Raw genomic sequence first — 22,350 nt, 5'->3', positions numbered from 1 at the left:
GTCTCTTCCTTAACTCAACCAACAGGCTTTGTCTTTGCAGTATGTAATACTGTTGCTTCCACGGACACTTTAAAAAGGAAGGTAATAGAAACCAAAAGGTTCGCACCTCGTTCAAACTTCAGCCTCTTGTATAACTGAAACTGGTCAACAGGCACCAAACAGGCAATCTGAAATGAGAAACAAACACACAGAAAAAGCATTAGAAACATATACCTGAAAAAACTTAATAAGCACCTTGTTCTACATGCCTGCTCTCCTGAGCTGGCTCTCAAATCCACCTTCTTCTCCTGCTTGCTTTCACCACCACGTTCCTCTGTACTTTGACTCCCTTCTCCAAAACGTAAAGTAGTTCTTGACCTGTCCTATTTCAGCCACACAGCCCAGTAGTTCAGCCCACGTCTTTCTTACCATGTATAGGAAAGCCTTCTCTGTGGATTCTGTATTTACTTCAGGCTTCTCAGTTTTATTTCATGTTGGTTTAATGTATCGAAGGGTGACAGCTTGCCAGCCTTGGAGACTGCCTCATGTTGTTCATGCACAAGAATACAACTCAAATGAACAGTTCCTCATTCATGTCTCCTGCTCTTAATGGCAGGGGTTACTTAGCTCTCAGGAACTTAAAAGCTAGTCTGGTTTCCATTTTTTATTCACTTCATGGGTTTTGGGCTGAGACAGTTAATGCCATTGCAGTTGGAATTTGCCTTAGACATGCACCAGCCCACTGGGAACCGGACTGAAGTTAACAAATGTAGTTGGCATAGATAAACAGGCTTTGCAGATAGATTTTACATATTACCGTAATTAAACTAGCAGCCTAAAAGGCTAAATGCTCTAATCTCCAATTAACAGTCTATGTGAGAAAACCAAGTACCCTATTTAAAACTAATAAGCAAACCTGCATACAGGGTAAGGAGGGGTTCAAAAGAAACTTCACAGACACTTCAGGGGCCACGTGTTTGTTGGACTCAGAATCTGAGATCATTCTCTTTATTTGATCCATTCGTAATATTGTACCAGCACTGAAAACGTCTTTCTCTTTTACTGAAAATAAATCTAGACTAATACTAATACAAGACCTGATAATTTGAAGCACTGTGAGACAGTATAGAACTGACAGCTTCAAAGTGAAGGGCTCTCAACCCTCACATCCAGTATCCCACCACAGTCCTTCAGATTACTGTAAAATGCAACATTTTGCCCTCAGTGAAGTGGGCGCTGGCCCCTCCTGTCCTTCTGGGTTGTGTGACATGGCACTTGTGAGAAGAAATACAAAGGCAAAAAAATATATTCAATATCATGCTGTGAATACATTTGCTTTCATAGATGGAAAACCAGAATATAATATATCCATTTGTACATTACAAAATATGAAATTCCTTTATCAATATCTTAAATCAATTGGAATTAAAATTGCATTTCAAAGCAGATGTTTGGATCATTTATTTGACCTAAACCAATGTTGTACAAAAAATAATCCAACTGATGCCAAGATTTAAGTGTTCAAAGATGCTTAAAAGATTTATAGTTGAAGAAATCAAAGGATTTAATATCAAAATGGGAAACACCAACAAATCTTTACAAAGCATATTCTTAGTCTAGTAAGCCAGCCCTGGGTGAAAGTACTGTTCTCATTCAGTTTCTGAATTCAGGGTGTAAATCATTTTTAATATGAAAGTATTTGCCTGGCTAAACAATATTACATTAATATGACTGCAAGACACAGAGAGCTTCCTGAGAAACTCTTCACCTGTTGATCAGAAGTCAGTTGAAACACTCTTGGAAAACAAATAACAACTTGATCAAATGGGGAAAAAAGAGTGAAGTTCAGCAGCTTCAGGAAAGAATGAAGCCAACCAACAAAGCTATATAAAACCCACAAGACACATCATTTCAGTATTGCCCACTCCTCCCCAGGGCAGCTTCAAATCTAAATAGAGTTTGGAAAACAAAAAGAGTCATCTGCTTTTCTCTAGCTGGGTGAGCATTGGCAATGACTTGAAATTTTCCCTTCGTTACGACTAAATTAAACCAGCGAGTCTCAATGCTGTAAGAGCCACTTGAGTGAATTGTTTAGTTGTCTGGGGTCTTTCTGTGCTTGGTCTTGCTTTTAACAAACAGTTTTTCAAGAGCAGTTCTATTGAGCCCACAATTTCCCATGTATTAAAAATCAGCCTTTTTGATTACAGCGGGGGCAGAGTTAGGAGTTTCATTGCAGATTTCAATAGCAAGCAGAGTCAGTGCTGAAAGCTTCCCTTTCTCCTATTGAAAACCTATCTTAGCATGCCAGCCTTCCCCACCGGTTTCACCCAGCCTCACTCTTCTTCCTACATAGCCTCTTCAGAGCTCAGCTCCCCGCTCCCTGCACGCAGCTCCGGGCACCGGCACACGCAGCCCGTCACCTCTGCCACTGACCCCCCCAGGCTTTGAAAGACCAGCTCCTGATAGCACCCACATGGAGGCCAACTGAGAGGTGCTGAGCTGAAGCCCCTCACAGATTTAGTATCTTTAGGCATGAGAAAAGGAATGCACAATCTGCTGCTGCCTGAATTCAGTGCCACATCAAAGCTGTATGTGCAAACTCAAGTGAAAAAATAATGAAATGTGAGTATCAGGTCCCCCATAAAAATAGAAAATCCTTTCCTCAGTGAACTTTTATCTCATTTACGCTTAATTGAGAAGGACAGCCATAAGCACGGTAAGGGGATTAGGTGTTTATCTCCTCCTACTTGGCATCAGAGTCTAAATGTTCATCTTCACACAACTTCTCCAGCCCCACCCGGGAGCCCATCCCCAACACCTCCTCTCCTGCACAACCGCACACACTCCTGGGCTGGACAGAGGATGAAGATCTGGGGAGGAAGCAAACCAGCAACCCGGCAGATGGTGAAGGACCAAAAGAGAAAGACCACGAGCACATCAGAAAGCAGATGTTTCTTATTCTAGGCTATGAAATTATTCAATGCTGCAAGAAATGCTACAGAACAAGTTTGGGGCTTTTTTTTTTTTTAATACTGGGTTAAGGTTACAACAAAAACCTATGAAAAAAGTGAGAGGCAAGGACTCTCCTCTCCTGAAAAGATGTTGATTTGAGACTTATCAGATTGTTGGGAGCTGAAGTAAGTTTTCTGGTTTTCTATACCGTGTAAGCAACACCTGCAGTTAAAATACTCTTGTTATAGAGCACAAGAACACGTAAGAGCTCTCGCTAAGAACAGCAGGTTTCACCTGAAGTAAAAATATCCCTGGAAAAAACCCAAAATTTTGAAGGCTCACTACCACAAAAGGCTCCAGCTGGACCATTGCCAAGTGTCCAAAAAGACTGCCCAACGTGCAGGGGTGCTATTAGTAAGTGAGACAAAAGAGCAAAGGAAGGAAAATGAAAGGGTATGAAATAATTGGGTTCAGTTTACACAGGGGCAGACTGTTCCTTGTAACCCGGGCAGCGCAGTCATCAGGAGCCAAGGAAGAACAACTCCCCTGTTTTTAAACACTGGCTACCAGAGTGGAAAGGGAAAATCACTACTCCACCTATTCTCAGGCTTTCAAGGGAGATGCAAGGAGGCAATCAAGAAAACTGAATAGATCTTACTTCCTTTCACACCCGTATGAATCAAACCTCGATAATGCCGAGGGAGAAAAGTTCACCAGGACAAGTGCTTCTCCCTTTCCCGCTGTAGCAGATACGCAGCAAGGGCAGATCCTGCACTGGCAGCAGCAACTGCTACTTGCAAAGGGTTGCATTGCCCACCTCTGCCAAAGTCCCACTCACAGAGGCACTGTCTAGTTTTGCAAGGAGTGCAAAATAGTCTTAACAGGGGCTGCGGTTTGCTTTTGAAAAGGGTATGGGGGTTCAATCTCTTTATTGTTAGAAATCACACCCGCACCTTTCTTCATCAGCTTCCATGCTTGCTAGAGTCATCATGAAATATTAAATTATTCATTTGCTCCATTAAGGAGCTCTCCTCTTATTTAGTGACAAATAAAAACCAAATTAAGACTCTCGCATTTGCTCCCCTTGGATTTATTTAAAAACGAGTAAATAAGAAGAACAAAAATTTTAATCTTGACCCTGAAAAAGATAGGTTGACCTGCAACATTTTCTCACCTTCCTCCTCATTTTACCATTTCAATCACCCCTAGCAAAATGTAAACCAATTTTCGAATTAAAAATAAATCTGGTATTTTAAACTGACTCCCAATGGGATTTTTGTTCAGCTGTGTACAGAACATAACACAATTAAGAATTCTAAGATCTGGGTCACTGTCCTATTTCAGCACCACTTTACAAAGCACTGACAACCCTCGGTCAGGTTAGCACTGGTGTAGATCACGGATTTACACAGACAGAATGACAATAAGCAGAATCTGCACTGCATGCAAAGGGGTAATTCTCCTTGTCGGACTTATGAGGCAAAAGGAGAGCCCAAATCAGTATCTATCTCCTTTACTGCCTGCTGCATGGTTTTAGACCAAATCAGTTTATGTATAAATGGATCATTGGCATCAACGTTACAATCTTCAAAACAACACAGGAATCAGAAATAGCAAAGCACAACCCCCTAGACATTATCCAAGTGAGTACTGCATTAGAAATCCCTGTATGCAGTTGAGACTTACCCTGATTCATAGCTTACACTGGTGATTGGATTTGCACCAAGTAAAACCATTTCAAACCACAATAAATTACCCTTTATTTAGATTAGGGATATTAACTGGTCCCATTAAATCAATGGAGCCAATTCTCAAGAGACACAGGAATATTCTAGACAGAAGAAGTCTGCATGGTTAAAGAGAACTGCATTAACATAAGATGTTCCTTCTACCTTCTGCTTCCAGGAACGAATCCAAATCATCTTTGTTTATTGTACTATTAGAGCTTGAAAGGACAAACATCTTGTTTAACGAGATTGCTTTTAAACTTTCCTTTTTTTGTGTGTAACCAGCTATTTGAAACAGGGTCTGTAGCCAAAACCATTGCCTTCCCACCCACCACCAACACACATTTATGTCTAGTTAAAACCAGCTATACTACAAGCAGCTGCTATCTTGATGTAACAGGTCAAGATATGACCTAGGATTGCACTTGATTTCAAGCATTCCAGTAGAACAATTCCTTCTGTCTGAATGCACTATTTGTCAAAACAAAAAAACTGCTGGGGAACATACCAGTTTCAACTAGATTTTGTTAAAATAAAAAACAATCAAACACAGGGGTTTCAGAAAACGTATTTTCAAAGTACTGAAAAGTACAATTTTCTAGTTCAAATGACTTTTCATTTTAAGTTTTTTAAGAATAAAAACCTGGAACATCTTCTTCTGAGGTCCAGTGAGACACAATGTTCTAGCTCACCAAAAGTAAAGCCTTAACTCCCAACATCTCTATACTCTATGAATAAGGAGTTTACTCCCCAAACACTGATGAAATATTCAACTGTTTTAGAGAGACACATTCCTACTATTCACACTTGGTAATTTCTTCATGAGACATACAAGAAGAAATTCTATTCCCTGTTTAAAATGTTAACCAGTTTTGGCCCCCTCCATCCCCCAAAAGCAACACAAGAAGCATGTGTCTCAGAATCAAGGCAAGAGCTGTGAAAAGGCTCTCATAATTTAATACCAAACAAGATAGATAAACTCTAAAGAACTTTACCGAGAAGATAAAACAGACTTAAGTCATAATGAAGACAAATAGGTCATTGGGAAGCACTGTAGAAATGTTACACACCTTGACCTTGAGAGAGGGAAGTAGAGGAACTTTCATAGCTATAATGTGCTATAAGTTGCTTATAAGCTTTGTTATTAATTGTTCAGTTTCCTTATTGAACAGACCTCAATCCAAAATTCACTGAAGTCAATGGAAAGGCTTTCCTTCACTTCAAATTATGCCTAAGTTCACCTTATCTCCCTTGTGCAGGCTAGGGCAAATGGCATTGAAAAAGCAAACAAAACAACCACGTTAGCTAACATTAGACACAATTTAGCCCAAAGCATAGGAACCAATTTAACACCATGTCCATGACAAAGACAGTTTGAACTGCTGTTTTTTTCTCCAAACTGTAACAGTACCTGGTAAACATCAGTCACAGCAGTCTGGAATGGATATGACATGAAAAATACACTTTTTCGAACCCCGGATGCTAACACAGGGGAGAAAAAAAAGACCAATTTCTTTTTTATCCTGACACAGGCAACATGTCATTCCTCATGGCACTGTCCTGGTGAGGAACCTTTTCCTGCCAGAAGCCAGAGACCAAACATCCAGACCCACCTCCAGAGGTGAGAAGGCTCATACTTTTACACCAGGAGTTTCAGAGTGTGTAATGAATAAACTGCAATTCTAAATAGTACTTCCATGCCAAACAACAGCCATATTTAAGCACATTCTCTACCATCTGAATACGGTTCTGTTTTTTAATAGCTTTTAAAGGCCACATTTTCACATGGAACAGCCTTTCTAGAGAAGAAAAAAGAATACATAGTGCTCATACATAATCTGTAGTTTACATACTAATCTTTGAGATTATTAACGGAGACAATCTATTCTTTCTATTGTTCCTGGGTTTTTTAGGGGGTTTTCTTTCTTAAGGAAATAGGTATTTGGCAAAATACATAAGCAGTTCATTTTAACGAGGTTGGGGGCCTGTTTGCTTTTCAAGCACAAGGTTTGTGTTTCCAGCACATCGCCAAAAGGGAGCATCAGAACATTCATTCATCCACAGGACGCTAATGCACATTTGAGCTGTTTAGTCATTCTGCCTTCAGCCCAAAAATCACCCAAGGATTAAGCTAATGGTCCATTAATACATGCCTTGGAGCATCCTCCTGCTTTACTAAGAGGAAATATATCTCTCTAATTCCTATAGCATCATAACCCTAGCTTAACAGAGTAGAATTCTTCCTACCATTTGTTAACTTTCTTTAAAAAACGCATTTTCAATAAAGGCTAGTTGCCTCCAATCTGGTGCAATGGGTGGGAGGGACATTGCTACACCCTCTCTGTATCTATGCAGAAGAAAGAAGGGAAACAGCTGGCTACTTTCCACAATAGCTGGATTCAGCCAAAGAAAAGCTCCACCATATGCCTGCGCGCCGTAACAAACATAGCTGTGACTCCCGGGCCTTGATTCAGCTAAGCACGGCGTTTCAAATGCATGCTGGAGATCCTGATTTTTTTCTGGAGAAAAAGGCATTTTTGGTATTGGGAATTGCATTGCCACTGATTGCATTTGAATAGGATTATATACTTCTACCACAGTTATGTCATCTGTACACATAGGACTCAAGGGAACCCAGAAGATAAGTTGCTTTTCTTCAGTTCAGGGGTGGAGATCTGATTCTCCTTGATTTTGTCCCTACAAACAAATGCAGAGAGAATGCACAAAACCAGCCAAAATCCCTTAGCCACCTTTTTTTCCTGGTTTGTTTTTTTTTCCTGCTTGCATTCCCAGACCCAGCAGGGGCCTACCTGGCTCACAAAGCAAGCAAGCAAGAATAGCTGCAGGGCAACATCAGATTTGCTCGCAGTTTTCCATGGCCTTCTAGATGCACAGAACAGCTGGCACATATGAGGGTTCCAGCCACGCTGCCAACAGCTCCTCCACATGTCACGGGTTTGGCGCTAAGCCCAATTCAGAAACTGTACACCGGCCCTAAGTTAGGCAGGAGGCTGCTTGAGCATTGCTGGGAGACCATCAGGCAGCCTGGTAAGGGCTATCTACAGCCCCCTTGAACCTCATTGTCCCAAGAGGTGCAAGAAGGTCTGAGGAGCACATTTTCCCTCCAGTTTCTCCACCTCCAACTTTCAAACTGAACCTTCCAGTTACTCTGGGGGATTGTGCACGTGCTAGATGTGCAAACAGCTTTGCCTAAGCCTCATTTAGCTTCTGAGCTCTCAAGCTCTGCCATCTCTGCCTTGGGAATGAAGACACTTCTCATATCTCTTAAGACCTACTTCCACCAGTACTGTGCAGATACCTTTCTTTCCATACAACTATACAGAGTCTTGCATGTTTATATTCGGCTGCAAATTGGTTGTTGCAGCCCAATATAAACATGCACAAAGAAATTCTGGCATTGCCTACCATTAGTTTGAGTTCTTGCTCTTAACTCAAGAGAGGCACAAGAATTTCAGTGTTTGCAGTCAAATCAAATCTGATTTAACTGACACTATTAATGCTCTCAGCAATTCTGGGATACAGGGCATTCTGGTTAAGTCACCTGCACGGGTAATTCAGAGGTTGTCTGGATGCCAAGTAAGCCTTTCCTCAAGGCACAGAGGGGGGGAAAAAGGAGGAAAACTCTTGAAAAACATCTGTTTGTTTCTAGTTCCTCTTGTCAGTCAGACTTCTTGCCAAAAGCTCATTAAAGGTAATCAAAGGGAGAAAAAAGTGTATCACCATATTTATTATGTAGATAAAGAAGTTTGGGGGGGTTTATGTTAAAAAAAAAAGAGAAAAAAGTGTTGATACCTCTGCTTCTTGTAGGGTCCCATGGTTCAAGCATACCATGTCTGGACACGTGATGGGAGAACCACAACCTTCTTGAATTGCCAGCTGCATGTACTGTTTTAGGCACTAGAAACAAGAAAAGAAAAAAAAAGTTATAGCCCACATGTTGGTAACACACAGATGCTAAAGATGCTGCACAGCTACCACCTCCACTGCCTTAATTGGCTGTCCTGAAGCTCCTGCGCACAGAAAACATCAATTATTATAAGCGTGAATGCTACAAGTCATTACATTGGAAAGAATGCAACAAAGAACAATTAATTATGCATGACTTCATCTGCCGAGCATTGCATTTACCCAAGTCAGCAAGTCAGACCTTTCAGTGCTAACAACCCCTACACTCTGCTAAACTGGGATTGGAGGATTTAGGGGGGAGGGAGTATCTTTCATCCTAATTAAACAGGCTTCGCTCTTTGTCTTTCCTCCTGTGTTCTTAATTCAGACTCTCAGCCAGGAGTCTCCATTGTAGGAGACCTCATTTACAAGAGAGAGACTACTGTTCTCAGCTGCATAAAAGGGGAAGGGGGTTTATAACCTGGTTAGGAGGTTATAATCTGCCCTAGAAGATATGCAGCTATCAGTTCTCCCACCCCCAACCCCCCCCACAGATCAGGTAATTTCCATGGTTTACCATGATTTATCATCAGCCTCTAGTCCATTGAGCAGGAGTTTAAAGTCCATTTCCAGCATGGAGGCCGCCTGATCAATGCGATCAACACAAAAATGTGATCAACACAAAATGTGATCAACACAACAAAAATGTGATCAACACAAAAATGTGATCAACACAAAAATGGCAGGCCTCCCCGCTCCAAGGAGAAAAAGCCCTCTGTTCTCTCCACATTGTATTTGGCATGCCAGTTTCAAATATATTCAGCTAGTCTTTTTAACACATATTATAGAGTTTTCAATAAAATCATGGCATAAAACTGGTACAATGGACCAAAGAACAGTGCTTGAATTGTATCTCCAAACTGCACAGGTAAGTAAGTGAACTCACTTCTAAATCAAACAAAACAACCAAGTCTCCTCAAAATAATGACAAAGCATACAGTAAATTGCAGATCACTGTTAACAAAATAACAAAATATGGATTTCTGGCAGATTTTGGTATCAGCTTGCATAATTTATTGTAAATGAAAACCAACATATTTTACAAGCAGCAGGACTAATGCAGCTTTATTCCCTAGAGATTTGTATTTCATGCCCACATGATAAACCTCTCCTCCTCCTCCTCCTCAGGACTGCTGGCCTCTTCCCTTATTGCCCCATCAGTTTTCAAGAAATATGTCAAAGCATAAGGTCTTTGAGACCTCTGTCTCTCTGCCAACTTTCAGAACAAGCACTCAGTTCAAAAGCTACTAGGTGGGTTATGGGGAAATCACAGCCTTTCACAGCATCAGCTCTGGTAAAGTCCCAGGACTCTTCACAAATCATTTTTTCCAGTATTTATGGGCATTTAACATTCAAGTCTGCATTAGTTTGGACTGTTCTGAGAAGGCCTTGCATATTGTGCTCTGATTAAAGAAACTTCCTCATTTGTATTTTTATTGGAAAACTGGTACCCTCTTAAATGTCAGGATAATTAGGACTTTTAGAAATGGAAATGAGGTTTCCTTATTATTCTGCCTGTCTCTCTACTGAAACGTCCATGTCCACGTCCACGTGTTTTGGTTAATTCTGATGAACTATACAGAGATATTAGTTCAAGCAAGTAGAATCAGCTTAACTTAGTGGCATTTTAAATGAGCTTACTTTTGATTTGTAAATATTTGAAGCGTATTCATTTAGAAGAACGTAGGAGTATAACCTAAATGGTAAGCTTTAAATATCTATCTCATTAAGCACTAATGGATTCAGATCCAGCACGCACCCCTCTAAGAAAGCAGCAGAGCAGGCTGTAAGGAATTGATGGTGCAAGTAGTATGTGGGAGGTGAGGGAGATACTCACAGGTGAAGAGCAAAAAAGAAATCATGTCAGTAACTGAAGGCAGTATTAGCTCCCTAGGGAATATCAGCCCAGATTTAACCAGGAGCTATTCTTTTATTATTCAAACAGCAGTCTCAGTGCCCTGTCCCATCTCCTCGCCCACCTTTCCCAAAGGCATCTAGGCACAGTCCTTATAAAAAGTCAGTTTAACCACTGGATCAAATCACCCCACTAGCTCACACAGCTCCTCCACGGAGCAGTAAGCAGAAGCAGGTACATAACCACGGTGGTGCCTGGGAGCAGGTACCCTAGAGACACCAGAGCTGCTGGGGCCCTGCCCACATCTGCTGCCACCGTGGGCAGTGGCAGCAGGCGGCACAGGGAAAGCCAAAAAAAAGTGTCCCCAGAGCCCAGGGTAGCTCCCAGTGCCATTACCGATGCAGACGGAGACTGTGGGTGACCTGCTCCTGCATTCATTAAGCACCTTGCATTGCCCACACGCTTCAGACAATATCACAGGGGAAATGGGGTATCAAGCGCTCACTCCCTGCACAAATTCCCCCCCTGGTTTGTGCCTGCACCCAGCCTCCACCATGACCGATGCAAACAGAAAATTCTGCCCTTCCCGAAAGCCTGCATGCGCTGCAGTGTGTTGGGTGCGCTTCTTAGATACGCAGGTGATGCTCCAGCAGAGCCTCCTTACATCTCACTCCCACTCCTCATGGGAGACCTGATTACTTTCTGGATCAAGTCTCAGGGCAGCATTTGGGGAAGGGGGAATGTTTCCCTCCTGCCAAAGCATTTAGTTTGCCTTAATTCCTCAGCAAGCATGGGAGAGCAACCTTTTACTTTTGCTAAGATCCTGGCTTCTGTCTCCTCTGTGGTGCTGCCTGATATTTAGTAATGTGTTTTGACAGCATGGTACAGTGGATTTGTATTCTGGGGGCAGCTCAGGTCAGCCGGTTACAGAAGGAGGACAAAGCCTGAGAAGTTACTGCAGGCCTAGCAGCAGCCCAGAGGCTTGTTCTTAATTTAGACTTCCAGGACAGAAGCTCAGAGCACTGACAATTACCCTTCCGTGCAAGGATGGCCATGAAGCTCTTAAGGAGTTTCGATCTGCAGTATGGATTTTGCAATCAGTTTCAATACGCAGTATCTAAATCATTAGGGGTACCAAGCCAGGAGCACAGAGATTTCTGAGGATTGCTAATGCATCTGGATTCTCCTTCTCTTCTAGCTCACTGCTTGGTTGTAGGTGAGGATAGGTGAGCAACTGGTACCTTCTGCAATACTTTCAGAGGGTGCTGTGCTTTCAGAGGGTGACTGGGAGAGATTTTATTATAGGTCTGTGCAGTGCCATGGATCTCCAAATGTTTCACAGAAAACCTTTTGCCTTGATTTTCTGCGCTTGGAGAAGGTGCTGTGGGTGCAATTCAAGAAGCTGATGGAAGGACTTAAATGTGCTGGGAAACTCGAAGGAAGCATTTAACATTTACCACTGAAGGGTTAAGCTTTTTACCTAAGTCTGCACATGAATGAAGATGTGAACTTCTTGTTCCCTCTTTCACAAGTTAGCAGCAAAGAAGAGACAGTGGAAAATCACTAAAATTTAAAAATATGCCTTCACTTTAACAGTAGGACTGTTTTTAGAGAGGTTTTACTATTATTTACAGCTCAGCTACTAATTTAGCTACTTACTTGAAAAGTGGCAAATAAAAGTATCTGAAAAGATGTACAAGCTGCAAATGTGATGAAAAAAGGATTCAGTGTCCATATAATGAGTCATGACTGACCCTCTCAGCAGTATGTCCTCCCACACTGTGGAGAATACATTATACAGACAAAAAATGTTAAGACTTTTCATGGATTTTGTCTACAAAAATCAGCAGTATCTCAGTTGGGAAAACTGCACACCTTACATATGCTACTTAATTGCTCTACAAAGTGAAGGTAAGATCAAGATACTCAGCCTTCTGTGGTATTAAGAGTTCCTTGGAAGGATCTTAATCCTGACATCCAAGAAATCACCAGGTCTCAACACCCTTGGGCTACACTCCCCACCAATTTCCCGCAGTGTGGTGACTTAGAAGCACGGAGAGCAGTCAGCGGCTGGAGAGGCTGCACCACAGGACCTGTGGCTTACAATGACAGTCATGCCCATGCCCAGAGCAAGTCATCAGCAGTGACCTTCCCACCAGCACAGCAAGGTTTCCACGAATGCGTCACACAGCCAAGGCAAAATGGTCGAGGCGACAGACTAAAAATCTACTGAGGTCTTGCTCAACAGGTTTGAATCCTGCTGAATACAGATAAATTTGGAGGTTTGGCTCCGTTACATTCACCCCTCAAATAAATGGTAGACACTAACCCAAGGAATTTTAACTTCCCTACCTGCAAGTGTACCCTAAGCAGTTATGTTCAGTTTACTCAGATCTTCCCCACTGAGCAACTGTACTATGTACGTATCTGTGTTCTGGGATGCATCACAAAATCCTGATATAGTCAAGCAAGAGGGATCAATTCAAATGTGACAATGTAATTCCACCAGTAAAACTCAGTACACCTAACAGAAGGCTTTGGAGCTGATCTAACTTTGCCAAGCATGTTTTGCTCCTGCTAGACTACTGTCAGCTTCAGTGGAAAGAGCACTACAAGTGATTTTTCCTCTGCCTGAGATTCATAATGTGTAATGAGACCTTTTTCAAATAATTCGCTGTCGAAGCATTTTGGGGCAAGGAATTTTTTTCCTTTTATGCCATTTTCGTCTTTCAGGCCATCACCTTCTTCTATTTAATAAAATAAGGTCAATATCCATTTACCTACTTCACAAAATGCTACTCATGAGTATCTAGTAAGTTAAGGCCTGTAAAGTACCTGGATCAAATTATCATAGTACATGCAACATATATGCATTTATTTTTTATCTTGCAGGACTTGTAAGAAAGATTACGATTTAGGCAAGTATCTACATATGCGCCAAGTACACATTTGTCGTGGTTTCAGCCCAGCCAGCAACTATGCACCACACAGCTGCTCGCTTAATTTTCTAAGAAGAAAATTAACTTTATCCCAGCTGAAACCAGGACAACATTCCTCTCCTGGAGCTAAGGCTTTGTTGAAAGTGCATGTTGTAATATGAGGGAAGAATCCTTAAAAAAGCCCTGAAAAGCCGAATCCACCAATGCACAAACTAATAACAGAAAAAATTCCTTCTGCAGTAATAAACACTTCCTCTGATCTTCAAAAGTGTTTTCTGTGGTCAGCTGCGAGCCCCAGGAATAGAAAATTCTGTTCAGGCTATTCATGGATTCTTCATTTCGACACTTCTCCTACATGCTGCTCTAACTTCAACTTTTTTTTTTTTCCCCAAAGCATATTGTATGGAGGGGATTTCTAATGTACTGACCAAAAAAAAAAAAAAGTCTGTTTGGCAACATATTTAATCTGCAAAGGACCATAACAGTTCTGCATTTTAACATAAGAATGAGTTAAAAGTATCATTTCAGTATTATGTTGCTAGGTAATGATGTTACAAAGGCACTATATCCCTCTCACTGTGAAATCTTATGTTTCTATTCAAAGCCATTTTCAGATAATCTCTGTACCAGAGACAAAAGATGAAACTCAATCATTCCTACATATTGCTTTTTCAAGTACCTTGACATGTTCCATTACCTTGCTCGTCTCCCATCTGCATGCAGCTCTTCCGCTCCCTAAATGCAGCCTCATCGGTTTGGATGCGAAAGCATAAAAGGAAACCACGTGTGTGACATGACAAAACTGAACAGGTAGTTTTGTTAAGAAAGATGGAGGGATGGCTAGGAAGAAGAAAGAAACAGAAAGGGCTGGCCTGTTTTCCTGTTAAATGCTACAGATATCGCTGCTAACCACTGTACAGCAATTGATACAGAATAAGTAAGGGCATTTATCTTTAATTGAATTGCGGAAAGGGAAAAGAACAGATCTACAGTATTTCTTAACCACTACTAGGGCATGATCTACATTAAATATGAAAATGCAAGAAATGATTGAAGGCATCCTGCTAAAAGAAGAAGGTCTTTCCTACTAATGTATAACTTGAAGACAATTTCAATTTCAGAAAAATCAAGAAAACCTCAACTTTCCATCTTGAAATCCACAAGACTGATTTAAAATGTTAAATCTCTCTTCCAGATTTGTCCTCAAAACTGTATTGGTTTGGGTTTGGGTTTTTTTTAGCCCTAGCCTTTTTACAAACCCCAAATTGGGGGGGGCGGGGGGGGGGGGGGAAGACCGTAAATGGAAAGAAAACATAACTTTTCAGTTGACATTCCAGGGTGTCTTATGACTGAGAACAGATCAACAGATAGGCATTTAGTTTTTGTTTCATTTCTGGGCAGTGTTTATGTACTTTTTATTCAATAAGACATAGCTTTCATTTCTTTCTTATCATTTTCAAGTGTTGCCTGTTCTTCAGTGCATACACAAGACAAAGCAGTCTTGTAGTGATGTAGTTTTATATGGAATATGTAGTATTACTGACATTGGTGAGACAGTTCATGTCAGAACTCTGAATTTAACCACCTGATGCACTCAGCATTTAATCAATTGTGTACTCAATTAAATATACCCCCCCAAAAAACAAAATACAAAACACTACTCATAGCGTTTATGACAGATCTACATAACGTTTAGTAATACGTTCATCATTGTCATGTCATCTGCACTTCTGCATGTTCGATCTCTAAAACGGGCCAGTCACTTTCAATGTGTGGTAATCGAACTCCTGGAATCTCTCAAGTATTCCTCAACAGGTCTTAAAACTAGATGAATCAAGTCTATTGGCAATTAACTTGGAGGCATCTGCACGTCACTTGGAAAACAAATGTGAGGCTTTTCCAATAAAAGAAAGTTTTTTAAAAGTACACCACAGAAATACCCATTTATGAATTTGTTAGAGATAAACTTATGATAGGCACGGTTTAACGTGAAAAACAAAAGTTCAATGAAACATACATTTGTATTGGCCAATCTATATTTTAACTGCTAAGGACCAGATGCAGTGATAAATGAAGTTGCCTTCAAATGGACAGAAGATGAGGCCACATAAGAGCCTTATTGAGAAAGATGCTTGAAAGAAAGTGAAAAAATGCCCCTTTAGCCTCAAATGACGTACGGTCATCTCGTGGCTCAGTAGAAGGGAAGGAATAACATCACTGACACGCATTTTATTTTGTCATGACCAAGTATAAACACCAAGCAAACATGACAATGGACCAGAATGTAATGGCCTCCCTCTGCTCCACAAGCCATTTTTTAGGGGACCTTTCAAGTGTGTCTGAGAAATATATTGTCATCAGCTTTGTCTCAAAAGATCTACCAGCAATGGTGCTCGATTCTGCTCAGATACACAGTCTAAAACCAATTTACACATGGCCTGCCACATCCTGGCAGCCTTTCGTAAAAGTCAGCATAGGTCCTGGTAATCGTTGCCATGAAGTGGCACCACTAAACAGAAAAGGACCAGACAACAGGACCAGAGAAACTCACCCTTCCCAAAACCGAACCAGCTGCGAATACCATTTCTCTTGCAAACAAACCTGTGTCAGGCCAAACCTGGCCTTACCAACAGCTACAAAACAGACACGACCATGAGGCTTATGACACAGGCTGGCTCAGTTACTGTGGCACGCTGAGGCACTGACAACTCACTTCACATCTGTTTGTTTATTTGTTAAACAGAGATAACACCAACTTCACCGATGAGGTGCTGTCATTAAATGTTAGTTCCCTCTTCCTCACCTGTCTTCCCTTGGCCACCACCCGGATGCTGCCACCTCTATTGACTTCAGAAACACGTAAACCCATCTTCCTGAATAGTAGCATCCATCAAAAGAGAATGGGTACATTTGTGCTTTTTTGGTACCCCTACTAACTCTGCCTTTGGTGTGACTCTGCATAGAAATGCATGCAAGTCCTTAAACCATCTAAATTACTATAAAAGTGCTATGTGTTCAGTGCCAATATTAGCAGGTGTGGAAATTTTCTTTTATAACTTTAAAACAAAGCTATTCTGAAACATTTCAAATGTTGAGCTGGGAAAAAAGAATCCAAAATGTCAAAACTTGACAGCTTGCTACCTGTGGGTGGAAGCAGAAAACAACCTGAGGTGAGCTTTATATAAAGTAAGTGGGGCATTGCAGCATAAGGTCTATTTAGGGAGAGGAGAAGGTAGCGTTCTGGTGCAGCCGTGAGCACATGCAGGTGTCTCCTAGGATGGAGAAAGAGGAGGAAGAAAAGGGGACCAAACCCCTTCTTGAAAACTGGCACAAAGAAACAGAAGAGGTACTAAAACCCAGTGTTGGCTAGATGAAGGCAAATCCAAATTTTCCCTTACTCATAAGTTTTACTAAGTAGCCTTTCACTAGGGTATTCATGCACATTTACTCCATTTAGCAGGCATCCCATGCTCTTTGCCATCTGCCTCCTCCTTGTCTTTGATCTACTCCATCTCCTCTGCACTCAGGCTTTTCTGCCCATGCTTTTTGCTGATGATGCTGATCCTTCACATCAGTTTGTCTCCAGTTCTCCAGTGCTCCCCTGCACAAGCGATCTGAGGCTTCACAGCACTAAGGACAAAATGTCACTATTTAGCCCCCCGAAGGAGGCAGGGCAACACACAGCTGCTCTTAAAAAGATTAAGAAAAGCAGAGGAGGCTTAGAGTGTCCTGCTGGTGAAGTGCAACAGAGAAACTCCTGTTTCTGGAAGGGTTTTCCCTTTCCCTCTAGCAAAAGTAGTTGGCAGCAGCATGCAAGTTCCTCCCTCTCTCCGAGGCTGCAGCCTCCCAAGGCCCTGACTCACCAGGGAGGCAGCTGCCCAGGGCACCAGGCTGTCAACAGCAGCAAAAGAGCCTTTTTCGCCCATGTCTAGCCCTGGCCTTGCTGTCACACATAGCTACAGCGGAAAATCTTGTTCTCCCAAATGCCTTTGGATCACCTTCTACTTGTAGAATAGCCAAGACAGCAGAGAAGCTACCTGTGCTTCTATTCAACACTGCACACTGACTTCTCCTTTTAAGGTTGCATGAAGTTTAATCTCATCTAGACTGCATTCTGTGCGCCAAAATAACAAACAGGTGGATCATGGTGATATTTGTTTTGCACGTGTTGTAACTCAGTTGCCTCACACACTTCTCAGAAGTACAAGACCCAACAAAGAATTTGCTTGGAAAAAAAGAAGGGTGAATCATGCTATTTCTGCATAAACATGTGCTGACAACACAGAAGCAAACGTGAAAGTATCTTCTGTTTTCAGAGTTTGTTGCATGTTGTCTTAGGCATCTCAAACCCTGTTCCAGTATATAACACACAAGATACTTTACATAAGCTGCTGCTTGATGTAAATAGCAGCAATGCCCTTTATTGCTCACCTGGCTCTCCTCAGGACTCTGAAATGCTTAGGAGGAGGAGGGAAAAGAGGAAACACAAATCCAAATGAAACTGGCATGCGGGGAAGAAGCTGACACCAGCTTTTTTACTGACCCCCAAAACCACATTTTCTGTAACAGCACTGCACTGCTTCCCTTCTGTCAGCACAGCCACCAGGGCAATCTTACCACACCCGGTAAAACCTCACCTCCATGACTGCTTACAGGCCACAGACTCGCACCGAGTCTTCCAAAGGGCCCTTAGTATTTCCAGTATTACTGCTAGTCCTGCACTCCTCACTGCTGCTTCCAAAGGGTAATTTACACTGTGCCAGCTACCAGGGCATGGCTAGCAAGAGGAAGCGAGGAGCATGCGATCACGCCACTCATCGTCTCTCCCAGCTGTTTTCCCAGTTTCAGCCAGGTTTTGAAAAGGCGGGAGTCTCCAAGACGTATACTTTCCAGGCAGTCTAATGAGTGCCAAAGCCTGGGCAACACCCACTGTCCCCTCCAAAGGCAAAGCAGAGAGGTTGGCCTGTCCATTTCTGGCACTACCCCGACCGAGCACTCTCGAGTCTTGCCCAAGTGAGGCACCGCTGGTGCTATCTGGGGGAGGAAGGAGAAGAGCAAAGGATACAAACATGTAGGAAAATTGACTAGAAATAAGTGTAATATTCAAAATATAATTTTGTAAGTGTATCAGTCAGGATGTAATTAATATTAGTTTGCTTTGGACCCAGATAAAAGTGCACTACAATACTGTATTTTGTAACACTGACGGTGTAGCCAGACACAGCGTATAATTATTTTACATACATATGTAAGCGATGTGACCACCGCAGGGGCAAAAACTGTGTAGTTGCACATGGGTGCATCCAAGGAAGAAAATGTTGCAAGACAAGGTAAGCACAAGGGACTGCAGACAGGGAGGACATCCCACCAGATATACAAGAAGGATGACTGGCAAGACAAAAAACAAGATAAGCACTATCGGGAACAGATGAGACCCCCTTCCCTTTCGGGAATGGGGCAAGTAGCATCAAACCATGCAGCTTAAGCAATACATACATTGCTGAATATATATATGAAAAGAGCGTGCATCACAGCATGGCACGCTGCAAAGGTTTTATACGTATAGGAAATGACCTGAATAATATAAAGTGCAGTCCTCTAAAACTCTTGCAGATAAAATATACCTCACATCCCTGACCAACCCTCTTCAGAGATCAGTCATTCATTCGAAACTAATATAGTCCAAACACAATGAAACCAAGCCATCAGGTACACTATAGCCATTTCCAATTCTTGGGATGTGTAAATGTGTGCTTTATTTCACATTTCAGTGGACTCTTACACCAAGTGCAACAAATGTTGAGAAATACAAGGCTGATGCCTCTTCAGACCTGACTGGGCCACCAAGATGGGAAGCGTGTTCTGCAAGCCATCTGCTTTTTCTTCTCTGAACACAGAGAGTAAAAATGTTTATAGCTATTTGAAAAACTCCTGTCTTACTAGCAACATTCCACCAAAATGCAAACATACACTTTCTTAAACAGTTTATTTACCTTGGCTAGAATACAGCTTTTACAAGGTATAATGTTTATTACAGGAGTTTCTAAGCTGAAAATGTAGCCGTACACAATTCTAACTAATTTAAATTCCTTGGTTTTACAGGCTACAAGTGAAAAGGAGATACAAGCTCACCCTCACACATGCCTAAATAGTAACAATTTCCAGTTATTTCCACAGCCAAAAATGCTGTAGTGAAAAACAATCATAGATGCAGAATCATCATTACACTTAGCAAAAAAAAAAAAAAGACCTCACACGTGTAATAGAACAAAAAAATTAACAAAAGTAACGGGTTACACCTTAGTAGAGCAGAGCCTATTATGTCCATGTCAAGCCCTTTTCTATTTCAAATTTAGTACTACTCTTGGATCTATATAATTAACCTTAGTGATAGAAAACAAGAATAAGCTATACAAGCTGAAAGCATTGCTAGCTGAAAAACTGATAAGGGCTCGATCCCATAGCTCACAGTTGACATTCTTACCCCAATATCTGTCTTAAGGGCAGTGTAAAGGTATCTAGAAGCCCTGGCATGGGTGGGAGGAAATTTAGGGCATTGCATACCAGTGCAGCTACTGCAGGCTGTGCCCCGAGCGATCCCACATGCAAACCCTGGCACCGAGGCACTCCGTGGCAAGGTGCTTCTGACACTGCTCTTTGGAGGCTGCCCAAAGGTGCAACTCATATGGCCTCCCAGAAACCGCTCTGGATTCAAGACAGGAAGACATATAGGCAGGTTAAAAGTTTTCAGAGCCCCCTTTGTTATAGGATGCAAGATTTACGTGTCTCCGTTGCATCAGCCCAGACACGTCCATTGGGAGGATATTCAGACACAAGCAACAACAGCCAGACAAAGGGTAGACAAAGAGCATAAGCACAATCAAGACATATTACGCCCACTGGAATAAACAGAGCATGTCTAAAGGCTTCTCCCAGCTGCATTTGGCACTCACTCATGGCTGGCTCTTGGGTTAGACAAAGTCAGCGAAGTTTGCACAGATGCCCAACAACTGTGACTGTACTTTCCACTTCACTGTCATGGCACTGGAGAGCCACGCTCAGAGCAGGTGCTCTTCCCGCTACCGTCCAGGCAAGGGGCGTACATATGGGGTGGCAGCTGCGGCACCAAGAGGGGACAGGTGGGGACACCAACATTCCCAGCCACCACCGACCTCTCCCTTTAGCCAGTGCCCTGGAGGAGTGGAGAGCCCAGCCCTGCCTGGCAGAGTCCTCAGCAGTCCTCCCTTTCCCAGGGGCAAAAGGGTTACTCTGCCCAGCTAACTCTAAGGTTCATGTGCCACTAATGATACTAAATCAGAGTCACGGAATTCTTGGAGAAGAGTGGCACCACTGTAAAGGTATCAACTTCTTCAAATTCTTTTAATTTAAAGCAATATCTTTATAATACCTACCTGTTAGGTATGTTCTCTTAAAACTTTTGTTACAAACTAAAATACGGAAATGTTTTGTGGAAGTCAGTATGGAAAACAAACTTCATGAAGTTCAGGCTGAAAATGCATATTAATCAATCTTACCCTAGTTTCTTGAAACACACAGCTAGATTCTCATCCCATTTAAGCTACCCTGAATTCAGAATAAGTGAAGATACTCTCACTCAAGCTGGCTTCACAAATATCACATTTCTTCCGTGAGTTCAAACAATCAAGGGCAAAACTTAAACATACTTGCTTAATGCTTATCCACAATTTGTTGTTAAAAAATAAAACCAAGTATATTTATTCTGCAGTTAAAAAAACCAACATCCCTCCAGTGGCTTCTGACCTGTTTCCAAAATCCATTAGTCAGGTACATCAAAGCCACTATCGCCAGAGAAATTGGGTCCATTTTCCCATGCTGACAAAGAGACCAGAAGAGTACTAATATCTGTAGGGCTTTTATCAGCTCACTCAACCTCCGCCTTTATCACTTCCACCAGCTTTATTTGATCTGAATTTGCAGGATGGAAAGTCCTCACTGACAACTACAGGCAATGCATGACCTAGGCAACATCTCTGGAGCATAGACTGCAGATGCAAAGGTTCAATAGGCCAAGGTTCATTTTGTTTAGGTTTTCTGGTTGCTCTTAAAAATTATATACAAGACTTAAAAGGTCTCTGAGTACTCAGAAAATTATAACAGGGAAACAAAATTTCACAGTTATCCTATGATGTTTCAAGATTTTGCTTCAGAAAAAATGAATGCTGAGATTGCATATAGACTGTGTATATTCTCTGACAGTCTTAAAATGCATCTTTTTTCCTGTTTACTACTGGGATTTATTATTATTTCTCCGTTAGAGTTACAAATTATCAAAAGCAGAATAACAGAGAAGTCTTTTAAATAAGGCAAGACAGACTAACACCAAATGCTCTTGAGGAAAGCATCCTCTATCAGCATGGATAACACACGCTTCTTGTATGGGACAAGCAACCCCATCTCACAGTTCTGTCTGTCTCCCATTACCCTGCTCCTGTAATGTAAAGGCGCTGCTAGGTCTTACCGATGTACAAAAGATGCAGCTGCATTCCTGAAGAGTGGTCATCTTATCCAAGGAATATTCACAGAGACATAGCTTGCAAGTGAGCAGGGGCTCCAGAGCTAACTCTCCAGCTTCTGACTCATCAGCTGTCATGGTGTCAGGACAAGCCTTCCCAGCAGAGCCCATCCGCTCATTAATGGTCAGTCAGCCTGAAAACAGAAATCAACAGCTGAAACATCACACAAACCATGTACTCACTTCTCATTGACCTGAGAATTTACAGCTCAGATCCATAAGAGCATGTGCTCACCCAAATGTACTACTTTGGCATCTTGGTGCCAGTCTCATGCTTCAGGCAATTCAAAATATACCAAGAAGGTGCCTGAGAGCCCACCTCCCCAAAAGGCCTGAACTCGGTCGGGTTCTCAGAGAATATTCACCTTGCTGGCACAA

General features: G+C 41.9%; 1 protein-coding gene across 1 annotated transcript in view; it reads right to left on the bottom strand.

Moving 5' to 3' along the window:
• RNF144B (ring finger protein 144B) overlaps positions 1-22,083 on the bottom strand; it is a gene marked incomplete at its 5' end in the record, with an annotated part of 38,785 nt that extends 16,702 nt beyond the window's left edge. The window contains 3 exons of the mRNA XM_082323395.1: positions 107-167; positions 8,472-8,576; positions 21,919-22,083. Coding sequence (XP_082179521.1) covers positions 107-167; positions 8,472-8,576; positions 21,919-22,083 — 331 coding nt within the window. The remainder of the gene's footprint in view (positions 1-106; positions 168-8,471; positions 8,577-21,918) is intronic.
• Positions 22,084-22,350: the final 267 nt, after the last annotated feature.

The sequence above is a fragment of the Platalea leucorodia genome (genome assembly GCF_965183815.1).
Source record: "Platalea leucorodia genome assembly, chromosome: 1".
In the NCBI taxonomy this organism is placed as follows: Eukaryota; Metazoa; Chordata; class Aves; order Pelecaniformes; family Threskiornithidae; genus Platalea; species Platalea leucorodia.
Note: the sequence above shows the minus strand (reverse complement) of the source record. Positions and strands in the feature narration are given on the sequence as shown.